Source organism: Eurosta solidaginis, chromosome 3 (assembly GCF_040869045.1).
Source record: "Eurosta solidaginis isolate ZX-2024a chromosome 3, ASM4086904v1, whole genome shotgun sequence".
In the NCBI taxonomy this organism is placed as follows: domain Eukaryota; kingdom Metazoa; phylum Arthropoda; class Insecta; order Diptera; family Tephritidae; genus Eurosta; species Eurosta solidaginis.
This window is the reverse complement of record NC_090321.1, coordinates 182,985,107-183,002,982: the sequence shown is the minus strand read 5'-3', so window position 1 is coordinate 183,002,982 and position 17,876 is coordinate 182,985,107. Positions and strand designations below refer to the sequence as shown.

Genomic DNA, 17,876 nt, shown 5'->3' with positions numbered 1-17,876 from the left:
CAAACTTTGTTACGGTTCAACTTTTAGGAAAAGTGGGCATAGTGTTTAACCAATTTTGAAAATCTTCACTTATTCTATAAAAGTTAGCAAGGATAGTGTCTCTGACGAATTCCAATGTGATATCTCTACGGCTTTTTGATTTACGGCTTGCTAAACTGCCAAATTTTCTTCTTCTAAATGTGCGTGGTCTCACGCCCACATTTCAACATTTTTTTAAATTTATGTTTTGCGTCATAATACCTATTCACCTACCAAATTTCATTAGCTTAGCGGTATTTGTTTTTGAATTATCTAAGTTTTCCATTTTTCCAAATTTTCTATATCGAAAAAGTGGGCGTGGTTATCATCAGATTTCGCTAATTTTCAATACCAATCTATTTTTAGTCCAGATAAGCCCGTACACCAGTGACGAGATCTCAATATTTACCCCAGTTATCGTGTTAACGGATGGACGGACGAGCATGGCTTAATTAAATTCTTTTTCTATACTGCTAATTTTGATACATGGAAGTCTATATCTATCTGGATTCCTTTATACCTGTACAACCAACCATTATCCAATCAAAGTTATATTACCCTGTCTAAAAGTACAGCTGGGTATAAAAACGCAAAAGTACCTCCCAATGTGGCGTACTCCTTATGACCTTATAATTTTACCCACAGTTCCTCTTCATTCCTCTGTGGGTATACTGCTCTTCAATTTATTGCAAAAACGCCAAGAAGGGGCTCCACAAGAATTTCTTGTTTTTCAGTTACCCTCTATCAGTTTCCAAATCGAATGAAAGGCTGACTATGTGGAGTAGTACTTAGAAATAAAGTTTTGAGGACCCAATTTTTCGACTTTGATAAGGCCTCCACCGGATATCGTATCTAATCATAACACTTACGAGAATATCCCCTCCTTTGCCTTAGAGGCGGGCTGCATCAAACAGCTATCTGATTTGCTTTCTCGGTATGTTGACAATCCTGGTTTTTTGATAGAAATTATAACAAATAGAAAGTTTATTTGTATAGGCTACGGTACCTGTGTGGGTGTTGGAACAAAGCGATTTTCTTTAAAATATTGTGCCATAAGTGAAAAAGTAGTTCCCTTATTTTTCGGAGATAGCCACTAAATTATATGTAGGTATGTGTTTTCTTAGTTCAAAAATAGACTGCTCTGCCTTGTTACCTTATCTGAATGGAAAATTTATTTTTTCTTGTTGACATAAAAAGTACACTATTCGCACATACCATCTAGGTGCGCTCTTTATTAAACGCCCAGTTCAACCTACATAAGAAGTAAGAATAAATTTAGAAATATGCAACTTATAACATTCCAAGATCTAATTGGTCTGAAAGTCCCTAAAACACCCGCTATGTAAAGTTTCATTACAGTTTTAGTTTTCGATTTTTGTGATCCCATATCTATGATTTCGATGCTAAGTTCGAAAAAGTGAGGTTTAACTTTTCTGGTCATGACTCTACGTGTTCACAATTTATAGGTTATAATTCTTAATTCATAATACATAGTTCGTAATTCACAGTTCATAATTCATAATTCAAAGCTCATTGTTCATAACTCATAATTCATAATTCCTAAATTGTAATTCATAATACATAATTTACAATTCATTTTTATAATTACTGATTCGACAAAAGTTTTAAATAATTAATGAGCATAGCTTTTTGAATAAAACCCACTTATTGCTCTGCCTTATAATTTTAAGCGATTTGCATTTCTATTTTATTTTGGTTTTGTATCGCTAGTGTTGTAGTGTGAACACTGTCATAGGTAATTTTCCCTGCTTGAAATGCAAAAGCTACAAAATGCATTGATTTATGCATTCCAACAACTAGCAAAATAAACCAATTGCTCCAAAGTTCAAAAACATTTGTTTAGTTTTAGCGCAATTTTAATGAGTAGGCAGAGACCAATATGTCAAACTGTCAATATATATTTTCGCATACTACAGGGGGATAATTATATTAATTACCAATCTAGTGAAATTGTATGTATTTTATGAATTGCAGCAGCAAATTGACTATTAGTAAATCAGATTGTTGTTGATTACTTTTAATAACTTTTTTTCGATATTTAAATTAATACATAATACACTTTATTATTTAATTTTTTTTTTTTTGCTCTCGGAGTTCACCTGGTATAGTTCTGTCGCTCATACGCGATTGTTTGGATAAGCCTTAGGTAAGTTTTTTTTTTATTTCGTATGACAATTGTAAGCTTTTTAATATAATTCGATATTCGTAGTTTTTGAATGCTGTCAAAATGGATTCGTCTTTTAAGACCTTTTACCGCAGCTGTTGAATAGATCTTTGCAATGACTCAGATGGCACGACCTCGGCAATAAATGCAGACCCAAATTTTGGTGCTTCAGAAAATACGATCATTAAAGGAAAACGCAGTTCAAATAAAACAAGTAAGGACGGGGCTGTGCCGAAGACTTCACACCTTTCATGAATGGGGCTGAACAATAATATTATCCCGTTCGTAATCTCCAAATAATCGGATGTATAAGATAAGAAATATATAGTGAACAGATGTACATACCCAAACGATTTTTAAGATAAATATAAAATAAAAAATGGCAAAAAACCACCTTATCTGAACGATCGGTATATATATTATATATAGCTCCGATCGAAATGATTTTTTCAGGAAATCTTCTATGATATATTAGAATACATTACACCAAGTTTCACGTTTTAATATATTGGAAACTAAGGGAGAAATGGCCAAAAATCTTTCTATCTGAACGATCGGTTGTATGGGATATATACTATATATAGCTCCGATCAAAGTGATTTTTTTCATTATATCTTCTATGATATATTAAAATGAATATCACTGAGTTTCACGTTTATACTTTCCTAATTGCGACAGGAATTGCCAAAATCGTCTTATCTGAATGATCGGTTGTATGGGAGATATATGTTATAGTAGTCCGATTCTACCGGATCCGACAAATGTCTAATATAATACAAAAATACATCCTTGTGCCAAATTTCATTTAGATATCTCAAAATTTGAGGGACTAGTTTGCGTTCAAACAGACAGACGGACGGACGGACAGACGGACATGGCCATATCAACTCAGTTCGTCGCCCTGATCAATTCGGTATACTTAATGGTGAGTCTCTCTTCTGTATTTCTCAACGTTACAAGCATCGGACCAAAGTTAATATACCATTTCATGTTCATGAAAGGTATAATGAAATATGTTTATTAATTCAACATTTTTATGTGGAGTTCTCTTAATTTTGTTGGATTTGCAGTTTTGTAGCCCAATCAATTATTTTTTAACAAAGTCCAAGTCATAAGTCCTTCAAAATACGCATTGATATCAGACAGTTTTTTTTCGAAGGGTGTTTTAGACCTTCTTCCCTATAAAAAAAATCGTCTTGAACTGTATGGAAAATAATCGTAAGAAATCAATGAAAATGTTGAGGGATCTATAACTGTTCCATGCTCTGGCAATGGTTACTTGTAAAATTTTTTGTAATCATTATAACTCTAAGAATATTGACACTGAATAATTATATGAAGAATATGAGTAATATAAATCTATCGCTAGACTATTTCAGAAAGCTGCCAGTAGAGGTAGATTAATTCGGACTTCTTATGGGATGTCTTTAAAATCATTTTAAGACTACTGTAGTTCAATTCTGGTATAATTTCAGAAAATTTTTCGGAATAGTCTGAGGACTAATCTGCTGTAATAAATCTATTAAGAGATATTTTTCAGAATCAGTTTCATCATTTGAGGTCCATTTCCAACTTAACTCCGGGGATCAATTCGAAAGTATTTTATTATCATCTCAGAATTGGTTTCGAGATTATTTTGAGACATTCTACGGATTATTTCAGCAATAGGTATTTATATGTAAGTACTTAAAGCCAATCTGGCGTTAGAACCTGCAGATCATAAGAGTGTTGCGATATTTAGTGAAGTTGTCAAAAAACGGAGACTAACTAAATTCCAATAAGAAGACCCCATGATACTTCGTTTTTAGTTTAGGGGCTTCGTTTAGTTTATTTTTGGTATCTGGAAAGTGGCGATAGTTTACTAAATCGTGAAGCCAGTTTTTTGTGGATTTTGTAGCTATTCGGCCTATTGAAATGTTCCTCCTATGCGTTTCGACGAACTTTTTCCATCTAAATCAGAGTGATTGTATGTTTTAATATGAAATATAACATAAAACATAAAACGAAACAATAAATAAAAAGATGATAAAAAATTTTAAGAACTACCGTTATATAAATGGACCAAATAGAAAAACAGAATTCCACCTCGCATCATAACAAGAGAATTCCACCTCGTTTGTCAGCTACTTAGTTTGCATAGCTGAAAATCGTTGTGAAATTCGCATACGCCTGAAAGTCTAGAAGAATCTTGGTGAAAGTCGCGTAAGCCTAAAAGTATATAAGGACGTGCATTGAGTTGGGCCTTCAAAGAGGTGGAATTCTACAACGCCTGCAACACTCAGGAGGCTAGCCATGAAGGTATGGCCTAATCTTCTAAATAGTTCGAGTTGTGCGTTACGTAGCTCAAATTTTTTGATCAAACATTGCACTGTCACCAAGTTTTAAACTATATTTGAGGTTTCAAGTATCTAGATATCCAGGAAGTTAGTTAAAAATGGATTAAAACATTCCCAAATTAAAATTAATTTTCCTAATATCTCGATCCATGCGCCACCTAGCGCCTTTTTGATAAGGTATTTCATTGCCACCGGGTTCTGACTTACGGCTCAAGTTTCATATCTCCAGCTCACCGGGAAGTTACTCAAAAATCGATTGCAAGATTCCCTGCGTTTTCCAGGGATTTTCGTTCACCCCGATTCGTCTGCCACCTGGCGACATTTTGTTTTTAACGAAAAGTAGTGACATCGACTCGCAAACTATGTGTTAAATTTCAAGTCTCTGGATCACCGAGAAGTTAGTTAAAAGTCGTTCGTAAAATTTCCATTTTAAAATTAATTTTCTGTATATCTCGATCCGTTCGCCACCTAGCGGACTTTTTTTCACTTGCATTGTAATGTCTCCCAGATCGGAACTATGTTCTAAGTATCAGGTGTTTAGCTCAATGGGAAGTTAACGAAAAAGACTTTTCCGTGGGTCAAAAATTCGTATGGAAATAAGGGGACAAACATGAAAGGGACTTAATATAAAGGTATAAAAATATAAATTAATATCGAGCATCGCATATAACTCTGTTATATAACATGGTTGAGCAATTAACTGATGAAGAAATATTGCAAGAATAATTACAGGAGCGGGTTAATGCTGACTCAGAAAGTATCTGGCTGCTATTCAACCGGTCGGTGGGATTTATGCCTGTAGAGCAGGTCACGGTTTCATGATAAAAGCATTCCTTGGGGTATTGCTGGAGGATGCGCCGCCAGGCAAGTTACGTCATAGATATAATCAGTAATCGATGCATCGACGCCCAAAAAACTCAATGGGTCGAAAAAAGACGTACGAATGATAAAGAAGGGGTGGATTGGAAAACGGTGAGCCGATGTTGAATAACTGGTCAATAGGTTTCCAAATAATCAGTGGTTTCGAACAAATTAAACAGTCTATGCTAGGTTTATGCCGTGGTCAATCTCGCCAATCCGGCAGATATGATAGAAACTGATGCAATTGTGTCTTCGAGATGAGGAAGATACGAACCGAAGTTGCATAAATCTGACAGACGGCTGCAAAGCTGTACCCAAATTTTTTCGGTGGGCTGAACTCGCAGACGGTAATGGCGATCGCACCAGTGCTTTGGAGATAAAGAGTGAACGAACGTGGAAGAATTGTGCAGTATAAGGGCTTATACAATATAAGGAAAGAATAAGGAAATGTTTAAAAAAGATTTTGTGTGACAAACCAGGCTTATATAAAAACCCGGTAATCGATAGCTTTCTTAAGTAAAGGCATTTGTACGTCGGTATTAATCATGATAAACTATTTGAGAAGCTTGCACACTAGTAGGTGAAAGTTTTGCAATGCGTCTAGGACTTTCATTTATTCCTGCTGATGTTTTTTGCAGCGAGTGATTGTTTGTAATGCAGTTGTGAAGCACTTTATTAAGTTGTGGTAAAATTTCAACAATCGGCAAATGTGTAGAGAGCGCCTTTTATAACCCGAATATGAATATGAAATTAAGTGAAAATTCATAAAACTAAAGTTGGCCATAAAATAAAAACAACAAAACACAAGTTATTGCAACCCATAAAACCACCGACGTAACATGAAAAATATCCAAGATAATATTAAAACAAGCAAAAAAAAAAAAAAATTCTATATGGCACAGAAATTTTCAGCGGCTGCGGTCACCGTTAAGTGGCCATTTTTGGTCGCAAGCTATTCACCACATTCACCAAACAATTACTTTACCATTACAAAAACAACCAAGCGTGGTACTCGAGTACAATTAGCTGCATTTAAATGAAGACCTAAAATCAGCGTATGACTGAACTCTGCCGACTGCGGTCACTGCTAATGGGCTATCAGTGAATTTCATTTCCGTGGAAGTTTGTGTTATTTTTAATGCACATAGCTCTCTATGTTGCTGTTGTTGTCGTTGATGTTCGACACTCCATGCATTACAAGAAACATCAGCAAATGCATTTCCTCGCGCTTTCACCGAAATAGTTGCAGATTTTATTTATATTTAGATTGACCGCTCTTATTTTTTTGTTTTTCTTTTCACTTAAGAAGAATTGTATATGATTGCACAGATGTATGTACATATGTATGTATGTTTGTATGTTTGTAATGAGTACACTGAATGCAATGTGGGCGTAAACAAATTTCGTTATAATTGCATTGCGTTGATTTTCTTTGCTGCTGCTGTCATAAACGAATATTCCTTGAATAGATCAGACGCCTCTGTCTGTCTGTTGGCCTATCAACCGCCATGGCGTATACGCAATGTGACGATATACACACACTTGCGTCATTCGCAGAAGAAAATATAAAATGAAAAACCCAAAATGTAGTTTTATACTCAGTTGAGCAGAGCTCACAGAGTATAATAACTTTGATTGGATAACGGTTGGTTGTACAGGTCTAAAGGAATCGAGATAGATATAGACTTCCATATATCAAAATCATCAGTATCGAAAAAAAATTTGATTGAGCCATGTCCGCCCGTCCGTCCGTCCGTTAACACGATAACTTGAGTATATTTTGAGGTATCTTGATGAAATTTGGTATGTAGGTTCCTGGGCACTCATCTCAGATCGCTATTTAAAAGGAACGAAATCGGACTATAACCACGCCCACTTTTTCGATATCGAAAATTTCGAAAAACACAAAAAGTGCGATAATTCATTACCAAAGACGGATAAAGCGTTGAAACTTGGTAGGTGCGTTGAACTTATAACGCAGAATAGAAAATTAGTAAAATTTTGTACAATGGGCGTGGCACCACCCACTTTTAAAAGTTTTGCAAGCTGTAATTTGGCAGTCTTTGAAGATATCACGATGAAGTATGGCAGCAACGTTACTACTATTACTATATGTATGCTTAATAAAAATTAGCAAAATCGGATGACGAACACGCCCACTTATAAAAAAAATGTTAAGTCTAATTTTAACAAAAAACTGAATATCTGTACAGTATATTAGTAAATTATGTCAACATTCAACTCCAGTAATGCTATGGTGCAACAAAATATAAAAATAAAAGAATATTTCAAAATAGGCGTGGCTCCGCCCTTTTTCATTTAATTTGTCTAGAATACTTTTAATGCCATAAGTCGAACAAACATTTACCAACCCTTGTGAAATTTGGTAGGGGTTTAGATTCTAGGACGATATCTGGTTTCTGTGAAAAAGGGCGGAATCGGTTGAAGCCACGCCCAATTTTTATACGCAGTAGACCGTCTGTCCTTCCGCTCGGCCGTTAACACGATAACTTGAGCAAAAATCGATATATCTTTACTAAACTCGGTTCACGTACTTATCTGGGCTCACTTTGTATTGGTATAAAGATGGCCGGAAAGGCATCCACCTATAGAACTAAGGCCCACACCCTTTTAAAATACTCATTAACGCCTTTCATTTAATACCCATATCGTACAAACAAATTCTAGAGTCAGCCCTGGTCCACCTTTTTGGCGATATCCCTAAATGGTGTCCACCTATAGAACTATGGTCCACTCCCTCTTAAAATACTCTTTAATACCTTCCATTTGATACACATGTCATACAAACACATTCCAGGGTTACCCTGGGTTCATTTTCCTACTTGGTGATTTTCCCTTATTTTGTCTCCATAGCTCTCAGCTGAGTATGTAATGTTCGGTTACACCCGAACTTAGCCTTCCTTACTTGTTAATATTAGTTTTTGTCACCATAATGCAACGCACGAATGCACAACGTAATGACTTTGATGCCGTAGCGTAGCTGAAAATAGATTGGCCGGCGCATAAAAATAAATGCAAATTTTTCGCGTTGCGTGCGCTTCGCAGATTGTAATGTTCGTTTATGCTTGCGGCAAGCAATAAAAAAGACAAAATTTATTTGCCTTTCAAAATATTTAATGTTGTGTATGTTTGTGTGTGTATGTATCTGTATGCTAGAGTGACAGCTAAGACGAAGCGCAAGTAAATGTGACACTGTGTCAAGCAAAACTTAGCGAGTTGTTAACTCAAATCATATGTGAACAACAGTGGGCGTTATCAGGCGTATATTTGGGACAAACATTTAAATATATATATGCACTTTTTTTATGATATATGTACACATAAGAGGGTACTTCGTTGTCTGGACACATTTTTATTATACTTGAAAATCAAAAATTTTTATAAATTAATTACAAATTTAAAGTTTTTTTTTTTTTTAAATCCTGTATATAAGCGTAATTGAAAAGGAAAGGAGCGGAAAAGAAAGGCAAGAATAAAATGCGGAGAGAGAATATCACAAGTCAAAACTGAAGCCAAATCCGTTGCCGGAAACGAAAACTGACGACGTTTCATCAATTTGTTATCAAAGTGTTAAAGCTTTGTTGTCGATAAGTTATCGGCTTTTATCGGAAAGTTGTCGATTTAATATTGATATTTTATGAAAAAGGTATCGATTTGTAGGCGAAAATACAAAGAAAGCTCATGTTTTTGTTATAGAAGTGCCAGCGATTTGTTATCGATGTGTTATCGACGAGATGCTTGTTACCAGAAATTGATCTGTTTGCTATCAAAAAACTATCGATTTGTTATAAAAAAGAGACTCCATAACTCTTGTAGAAGAGTTACCAATTTTTTTTCGGTGTGTTATCCATTTACTATCGACGACTCAGCGTTTTGTTATGAAACAGATAACGATAAAACTTCAATATAAAATCGATAACATATGCGTAACCCATCGAAATTAAGCTGATAAAAAATAATAAGTAGCCGATTATTCAGCGATAAAAAGCTGATGATTATTCCACTTTTCATATTAAGTCGATAATAAAATAATAACTCCTCGTTATCGTTGTTAGTGATAAGAAGACCATAAAGCGCTTCTCAAATAAATTTATTTCTTGTGACGTTACGTCGGTTGTGTTTGAATTTCGACCCCTAGGCAAGCACTTAATCATTAGTTTTTTAGAGGTACAGATGTATGTTTCCACATCGAACTTCACGAGTACTTGGTACTCACACCTTTTCTTCGCAATAACCTCAGAATGTTTCGGGGGCCTTTTCAAAATAGTATATCTTCGCGGAATTCTTTTAATTAAAGTGAAAAACAGGCTTTGATTTTGATATTTTTGGTTACACGGGGAAGGGTAATACAATGGAAAGAAAATATCCTTCAAAATTTTAAGCATTACGCGTACCCGGTTTAACCATGCCCTAAGATAAGTAACTTTGTCGTCGTAAATGTCCTGTATGTTTTTTACAGGTCCACTATATACTAATATATATAGGAGAAAACGCCAGCTACATACTGTAAAATTGCAAAGCTACCTACGGTAAAATTTTACTGATACCGTTCGAGAAATTTAGTGCCTACTACGAAAACACACATAAGCAAAATCATGTTTGTGTCTAAGATAAGCGACAGAGTTTCTATTGTTCACTCTTATAAATTTACACACATCCTCCCATAATCCATTACGACTGTTTGCTAGTTTATGTCAATGAACCCCCTAAACTTCCTGTAGGTGGATTATATTTTAAAATGTATCTATTCCTGTCAACGGCACTTCAGCGCAACTATAAAGTGAAACGTTTATGTTGCAGTGAACGAAAATATTTATCTATGTTTGTTGGTTGCTAAGTTGGCTGATTTGGCAAGCCTTTATAGGTTTCAGTTAGGCGTGATGAGCTATTTTGATACTGAAATACCTGGCTTACTTAGTCAACCATCGTTATCATGTATGTCAACTTTGAAGATGTTCGCCCTAAAATGTAACATATTTTATTTTTACTTTTAATAAATTTATGGGTTTATTGCGTTGATTTTTTATAAATGCGTTCTTTACGCTACCCGTGATTGGCTGAAGTTGCACAAATGGATATCTTTTGTACTCTTTTGTTTGCTTTGGTTTTCATTCTGTTTTTTTGAAATGGATTAAATTATATCGCTCCAACTGTAGTTGTACAGTGGTAGTTGATGGTGTGACTTTATATCCCTTCATAGCTTCTTCAGGCGTTCGTCAGGAAAGCATACTGGGCCCTATTATTTTTGTGATTTTCATAAATGATATTGCTGGCAGTTTTGAATCTTCACAATTCCTGCTATATGCAGATGAGATGCAGATTTTCAACTAGATGATGTGCCCCTCCGACTCAATTAAACTTCAGAGGGAGCTATATAATGTAGTTACTTGGTGCAGAAATAATAAACTTGCGTTAAATATTAAAAAATTCTATAATGTCTCATACTCAAATTCCCATTTACTCATTCCTACTTCCTACCATATTGGGGACGCACAACTAATCACTCTTTCCGAGGTCACCGATCTTGGGGTGGTGTTTGATATCAAGTTTTCTTTTCATAGTCATTTAAAGTTTCAATAGCTAATGCTTTAGTGCGTAATTCTTTATATATGTCATTGGTCTGTAAGAAATGTAATAATTCCAATGTAATTAAATAAATAAATAAATAATTGGTTATCGAGTGATAGTGTGAGAGCATAATTCGGTGTTTTTTAATACCAAAAAGATATTGTTCGTATCCTATGTCTCTGAATAGAAAGTCGCAAATGCGACCTACAGCGGAATAAATAACCCGTTGTTTTTATGTGTTTGTGAGACAAATTCTCCTAAAATTCGAATTCAGTTAAAACTTAGCGTAGTATGATTTATTATCGATTTTTTTTTAAATCGCATTTTCAGTGAAAAGTTATCGTTTTGCTACGAAAATGTTATCGAATTGGTACTGGGAAGTTATGGACTAACTATCGAATAGTCATCGACTGTTTTCAAAAATTAGACCATTTTTCATTCAACAATGCGGCATGAACAAAATTACCGCAACTTTCATCTAACATATTTCTCAAATAATATAAAAATTTTATATTTCCAACCTTTGAGAAGTATCATTCAATTGCTTATTGGGTATGGCAGGACTTTATTCGGAATTTGGTGAAATTAAAGCATTAATTAATTGTTTTTAACATGTTCCAAACCAACGTTCAAAATATCTAACAAATTGAAATACGTAACCGCAAAACAGTTGCCGAAGTTGCTTTGCTATTAAAAGCTGAACAATATCCTAAAAATTGTAAAGTTCCTGCAAAGTAGTCACCACTTAACTAGCCTCTAAAATAATTATATATAAACCAGAGCAGACTCTCAGCCGTACTCACACCATAAAACAATTTTCATTTTTTGTTCTCTCTACCTTCTATAACACAGATAAATTTGATTAATGAAAATAAAATTCAAATAGTTTGAAGGTAAACAAACATGCAAATGAACTACACAGACTAAACAGACAATTCCAGATCTCTGAAGAAGAAGAAAAAGAAAAAAAAGAAGAAGAATCAACAAAAAAAACTTAGAAAGACCCAATTTGAAGTTGGAAAGTTGTTGCAAAATATTTTAATTGCCAGTGAGTGTTGCAAATAATTTCCACTTAGTTGTGTACAAGAGAAAAGTTTGTATTTAATTTGCGAACTAAGTAAAAAAAAGTTGCCAGCGAACAGAAAAATAGCAGTGCAATTTTTTATCAAATTTATTCGATATTTTAGGAAAGGATTTCTGATAATTTTGTAACTGGAGCTATGCAAACCAATCTTAAGTTCGAAATTTTCTTAAAATTGTATTGAATTTTCAAATTTTTTCGAAAAGGTTTTCCGGAATGGTTTGCATACTGGGTGAAAGTGTCTGTGGTAGGAGCGTGCTCCACCTATCACACCGAAGATCCTGGGATCGGCTCCCGTGCAAAACAATATCAAAAATTTAGAAACAAGCTTTTTCTAAGCATGGTCGGTCGTCCCGATGCCGTTGGTAGGCAGCGTAAAACATGTAGGTCACGTCCCGCCAATTTGTAGGAAAAATTAAAAAAAAGAAGCACGATGCTAAAAGAGAAGCTCGGCCAAAAATCTTTTTGGAGGTTATTGCACTTTGCTTTTGTTTATTTTTTTTATCAACATTTTTCGATGGATTTTTTTCCTCATTTTATGGTTGACATAAATAAAAAAATAAAAACCATGGTATAAAAAAGAAGGTAGTTCCACTCAAAAGTTTTTGACGTATTTGGGGATTTTTGAAGTTTCATAATGTTTGTTGTTTTGTTAGAAGTATTGCCATACCGTTACTGTTTAAGACGAAATTATGGTTTTTCGGGATGGAAATTTCCTTCAGGATGAAAGCGCTGTGGTAATCTGAGACAATCAGCACGATTTATGTGCATACATATCGATTGGGAATACACTAAAACATGCAATTTTATTGAAAAATAGTGAATAATGACTCATGCATTGATTAATGACTCATATTTTTATGGCAGCTTGACCCCTAGACAGAAAAAGGAATACACGAAAATTCCTGTTGTTCTAGCATGGCCCTATTATCATGCTTCTACAGTGGATATTTCTCAAGGCATGGTATTCAATTTGTTACGTTTGTGAAACGCCGCATCCATGTCAATGCTAAAAGCGCACAGAATGTGTATAGGCGGGGCTTGTCCCAAGGTGACCACTGGTACAACGGGCAAATGAACTCTCATATCTAGTGGCTAACCTGCAGAGATACAGGGCAATGTACTCTCTCCTCAAGAGCTACGCTTGAATTATACAATAAATAAAAAATGTGGACATGTAGTCAATTTAAGACCATTCAATTTCAAAAATTTGAGTTAAGTATGCTAAACTCTTTAAAAACTGCGGTTTCGGTTTATAAGGACCTCCTCCTTAACATGTTCCGAGCCAACGTACGGACACTTAAGAAGGCTATATTCCCTTGCTTTGTATACTTCGATCCATGTTTCTTCCAACAAAGCAATTTTTGTGATCTCGAAAAACTTATTAACTACCTTCTTTTCTGGGCTGATATTTCGTATTAAAATATTTCCAACGCATGCGGCAAATTTTTTTTTTTTTTTATTTAAAATAACTATGAAAGTAATTAATCGTATCCGTAATAATCCATCAAAATTAGAAAAATCGTAACATTTTTCAATCCGGTAGCTTGTTTTTGGTGAAATTGTCATTGTCCCCGCAAAAGTCAAGTGGCTAACGTCACACTAAATCGAACTACCTCCATTTTTTATATCATGTAAAAACCATATATGAACTCGAATTTTTGCGAAATTTAACTTTTTGTTTTGCTGAACGTGTTGAACTTTAGTTTACAGCTCGTGATAGCGTCGGCTGATTTTGCCACTTTTGGCAAAGTTGTTGGTGATCAATTTCACTTTCTGTTCATGTTATTAAAAATCAAGAAATTAATGTTAACATAAAATCATATATTCTAGTGCTTGCCAAAATTCCCTAGAAAAATATTGATCTTCATCAGAAAAGTGGAAATGACTTGTGCCCGTTTAAAAGTTTTATGTTTTTATTAAAATATCAAAACGTCATAAAGTCATGGAGAAGTTATAAATATGATTATTTTCTCACATAACTTTCGCCAAAACAAAACGATATTTAAATTTTTGATATTATAAACAGAAAGTGAATTTGATCACAAGTAAGTGTGCCAAAAATAAGCTGTTCGGCCGACGCTATCACGAGATACAAGGAAAATTTTAGCTCATACAGAAATACCAAAAGTGCTATAACTTTGCAAAAAATAGAATTTCAAAAATGTTCAAATATATTACACCTTATTTATTTATATATTAAATATATTATATATTAAAAATTATGAAAAAGCCAAAAAGTCGACCCTAGAAATATGTTGATACTCTTCAGAAAATTTAACCCTTCTTTCAATTAAAAATTTTATAAAATTTTCTTAGAATATCGAAAATAAAAAAGGCGAATTTAGTTGACGAAATTTCAAAAAAATTGCTCTCGCTTTTTCCCGTTCGATGATAATGCAAAAACTGCACCGACTGCACAGCATCGGTCATGTCAAATCAGGCGCCAGAAACCCTGCAAGAAATACATATGTACAATTAAATTCCTTTTATTGCAAAGAAAATATTCAACAATTCTTTGGTTGTTCTTCCTACAGCTAATGATTAATAATAGCGTCGTATTTTACTTACCGTTCTTTGTCTTGTTTGTATGCGGTAATATGAGCATATATGTATACACATATATGTTTGTGTGTGTTTGTCTGGATGGGTTGAAATGAGTCAACACGTTATAAAAATTTAAGCACATTCGATCTAAAGGCACTCAGCAGTTCATTAAATTGGCTTTTAGTTATTTAAAGAATGCCGGCGATTATTATGCGAATTCCCTTTAAAAAATTACTTTAAACCAAATATTTGTTTATTTATTTTTCAGCCTAGATTTAGTTGTCTGTTTGTTTTATGTGTCGCTTAATCAGTGCAAATGGAATACGAGATACATTAAATATACAAATACAGAAAATATGATTGCAGTGCTTTTATTTAATTTATTTGCATGTAAAAAAATATTTACTCAATACAGCCAACAGCCATTTATGTAGTTGAATGGTTGGTTGTGGGCGTGTACATTTTTGATTCCGCATTATCTGCCTTCTTTTTGCGCTTGTTTGCGTTTGATTATGCCAGTCTATAGGTAAATATATGTAAATATGCATACATAAATAAGTTGCATGCATAAATTTATTAAGAAAGCTTTAAGCAATTTATTTCCATTTAATATTGTTCGGTAATTGTCACACTGGAGGCAAAGCATTTACATTTAAAATCATTTCTTTGAATATGGAAACGCTTTACATACATATATGTACTAGAGATATACGCGGCCGATAAACGCCGCCGCCGCGGCCGATTTGCGACGTTTTTCGAACGCCGCCGCCGAATGTCAAAATTATTGGCGCGGCGTCGGCGGCGACGGAGTTCGGCGCGTTACTATATTTTATACCTTTATACTCAGCGTGCTTTGCACACAGAGTGTATTAACTTTGATTGGATAAGGGTTGGTTGTACAGGTATAAAGGAATCGAGATAGATATAGACTTCCATATATCAAAATCATTAGTGTCGAAAAAAATTTGACTGAGCCTTGCCCGTCCGTCCGTCCGTCTGCCGTTAACGCGATAACTTGAGCAAATATTGAGGTATCTTCACCAAATTTGGTACACGAGCTTATCTGGATACAGAATAGATTGGTATTGAAAATGAGCGAAATCGCATGATAACCACGCCCACTTTTTATATATATGTATAACATTTTGGAAAACACAAAAAACCTGATTATTTATTAAAAAATAACCCTAGAATGCTGAAATTTGACATGTTGAGACTCTTGATGAAAATTTTAAAAACATGTTTTAAATGGGCGTGGCCCCGCCCACTTGTGATAAAATCAATTTTACAAATGTTATTCATCATAAATCAAAAATCGTTAAAACTATCGCAACAAAATTCGGCAGAGAGGTTGCCTTTACTATAAGGAATGCTTTGAAGAAAAATTAACGAAATCGGTTAAGGACCACACCCACTTGTATATAAAAGATTTTTAAAAGGGTCGTGGACGAATAAAATAAGCTATATCTTTGCAAAAAAGAGCTTTATATCAATGGTGTTCCATTTCCCATGTGGATTTATAACAATAAATAGGAAAAACTTCAAATTTAAAAAAATGGGCGTGGCACCGCCCCTTTTATGACTAAGCAATTTTCTATGTTTCGGGAGCTATAACTCGAAGAAAAATTTACATATCGTAAAAAAATTGGGTATACATATTTTCTTTATAGCAGAAAATATTTCTAGTAAAAATGGACGGGATCGCTTAAAGACCACGGCAACTTAGATATAAAACAAGTTTGAAAGGTTTAAAAGAGTCGTAGACTTGAATAATAACGTATAACTTATCAAAAAATAGTTTTGAATCAATGATATTTCACTTATCAAGTTTTATTGTAAGAGGAAATGGGGAGAAATTTTTTTTTAAACGGGCGGTGCCACGCGTTATGTAGAAAAGTAATTTATCTGAAACGAAATGTGCAATTGAAGTTCACGCTGAGTATATTATATTTGGTTACATCCGAACTTAGACACCTTTACTTGTTTAAGACTGTCTAGGCCATTTATTGTTCATCTCGAAATTGGTCCCATATGGTCGAAAGGGGTATCAAGGGATGCGCATCACTGCCAGTTATAAAAATCCAATTGCGAAATTTAACACTTCCTAGCCGTTCAAAAGTTATATGAGAAAACAGGCGCTTTCAATGCCAGCTTAGCACGGATTTCGTATCACCAAATTCACTAAGTTAAGTTATTTAATAAATTTAAATGCTCACTTCACATAATTTAAAAAAAAAATAATAATTAATAAAGTACACTGAATTTAAATAAAATGACCCAAGTCGAACATATATTCAAATTGTCCTCAAGTTGTCAAAAAAGCTAGCTACCCGAAAAAGGTGCCGAATTTTATATCCGCAAATTTTATAAACGCGACAAAAACAGAAAGTCTTCGGAGCTACACCTAGAGCTTTTAGGAAAGTGACGTCGACGAAGGTATGAGTTCGAAGTCGCAGTCCTATGGCTTCTGTGCTGGCATATGGTATAAGGGCCAGGATTGGGGATTGTAGCTCTTAAAAACAGCCGAAGAAACTGAATGCGCCCTTTGGCCCGATCAACAATAAGCCAGAACTGATGCTAATAGTTAAAACTGTGCCACGAGAGTCATGACTATTAGTAGATAATTGAAAGCAACCGTAAATCGCCTTTGTGTATGACCAGCATGTAGCCACAAATGATTTAAAGAAATCTTGGCGACGACGGGTATTAGAGTTAGCCCAGAACATCTCCTTCGGTGAAACTACGCTACAAAAGTGTGACCATTTTAAGTATTTCTCCCTCTCTCCGCAAGAAGCTACCCGAAATTTTTCGAACGATCCACGAGATTTCGAGGCAAAAACCGCGGATCTTTCCGAAATCGCCGAAACGTCGACTTTCTTAAATACATATTAACAAAACCTTACCAAATATTATTTTTTTTTTATCTTTCGTTTTACAAGACTCCCAGATACTCATCCGCAAGTTAATGATATGGTTTGAGATCGTCAAAAATACGATTTACGTCAGCAGTATGTTTCCATATTCATTAGTTGTGGGCAATGTGATACTCTGAAGTCCAGCCATTCAATTCAGAGGTTTACGCCGATTACTTTGTCGGCGCGCCGGCCACGCCTAAACCGCCGCCGCCGCCGCACATTAAGTGACCCGCGTAAACCTCTAATATGTACATATACGCATTTAGGTATGTATGTGTGTAATATGCAAATATATGTATGTGTTATTTGGCACGCACGAGTACTCATCTGCTACTCTTCTGAAT

At 34.7% G+C, this 17,876-nt stretch overlaps 2 protein-coding genes across 3 annotated transcripts in view; one reads left to right on the top strand and one right to left on the bottom strand.

Moving 5' to 3' along the window:
- LOC137244748 (uncharacterized) overlaps positions 1–2,530 on the top strand; it is a 30,106-nt gene extending 27,576 nt beyond the window's left edge. The window contains exons 3-4 of the mRNA XM_067774193.1: positions 2,134–2,185; positions 2,249–2,530. Of these exons, the coding sequence (XP_067630294.1) occupies positions 2,134–2,178 (45 nt within the window). The 3' untranslated portion in view covers positions 2,179–2,185; positions 2,249–2,530. The remainder of the gene's footprint in view (positions 1–2,133; positions 2,186–2,248) is intronic.
- The window catches only part of Rgk1 (Rad, Gem/Kir family member 1), a 244,473-nt gene that overhangs the window by 204,447 nt on the left and 22,150 nt on the right, over positions 1–17,876 (bottom strand). The window contains exon 1 of one of the 2 annotated variants that reach the window (XM_067774182.1): positions 14,642–14,707. The exons of the other annotated variant lie outside the window; for it this stretch is intronic. Within the exon in view, the coding sequence (XP_067630283.1) occupies positions 14,642–14,692 (51 nt within the window). The 5' untranslated portion in view covers positions 14,693–14,707. Of the gene's footprint in view, positions 1–14,641; positions 14,708–17,876 lie in introns of those variants that run through there. 2 annotated transcript variants of the gene reach the window in all.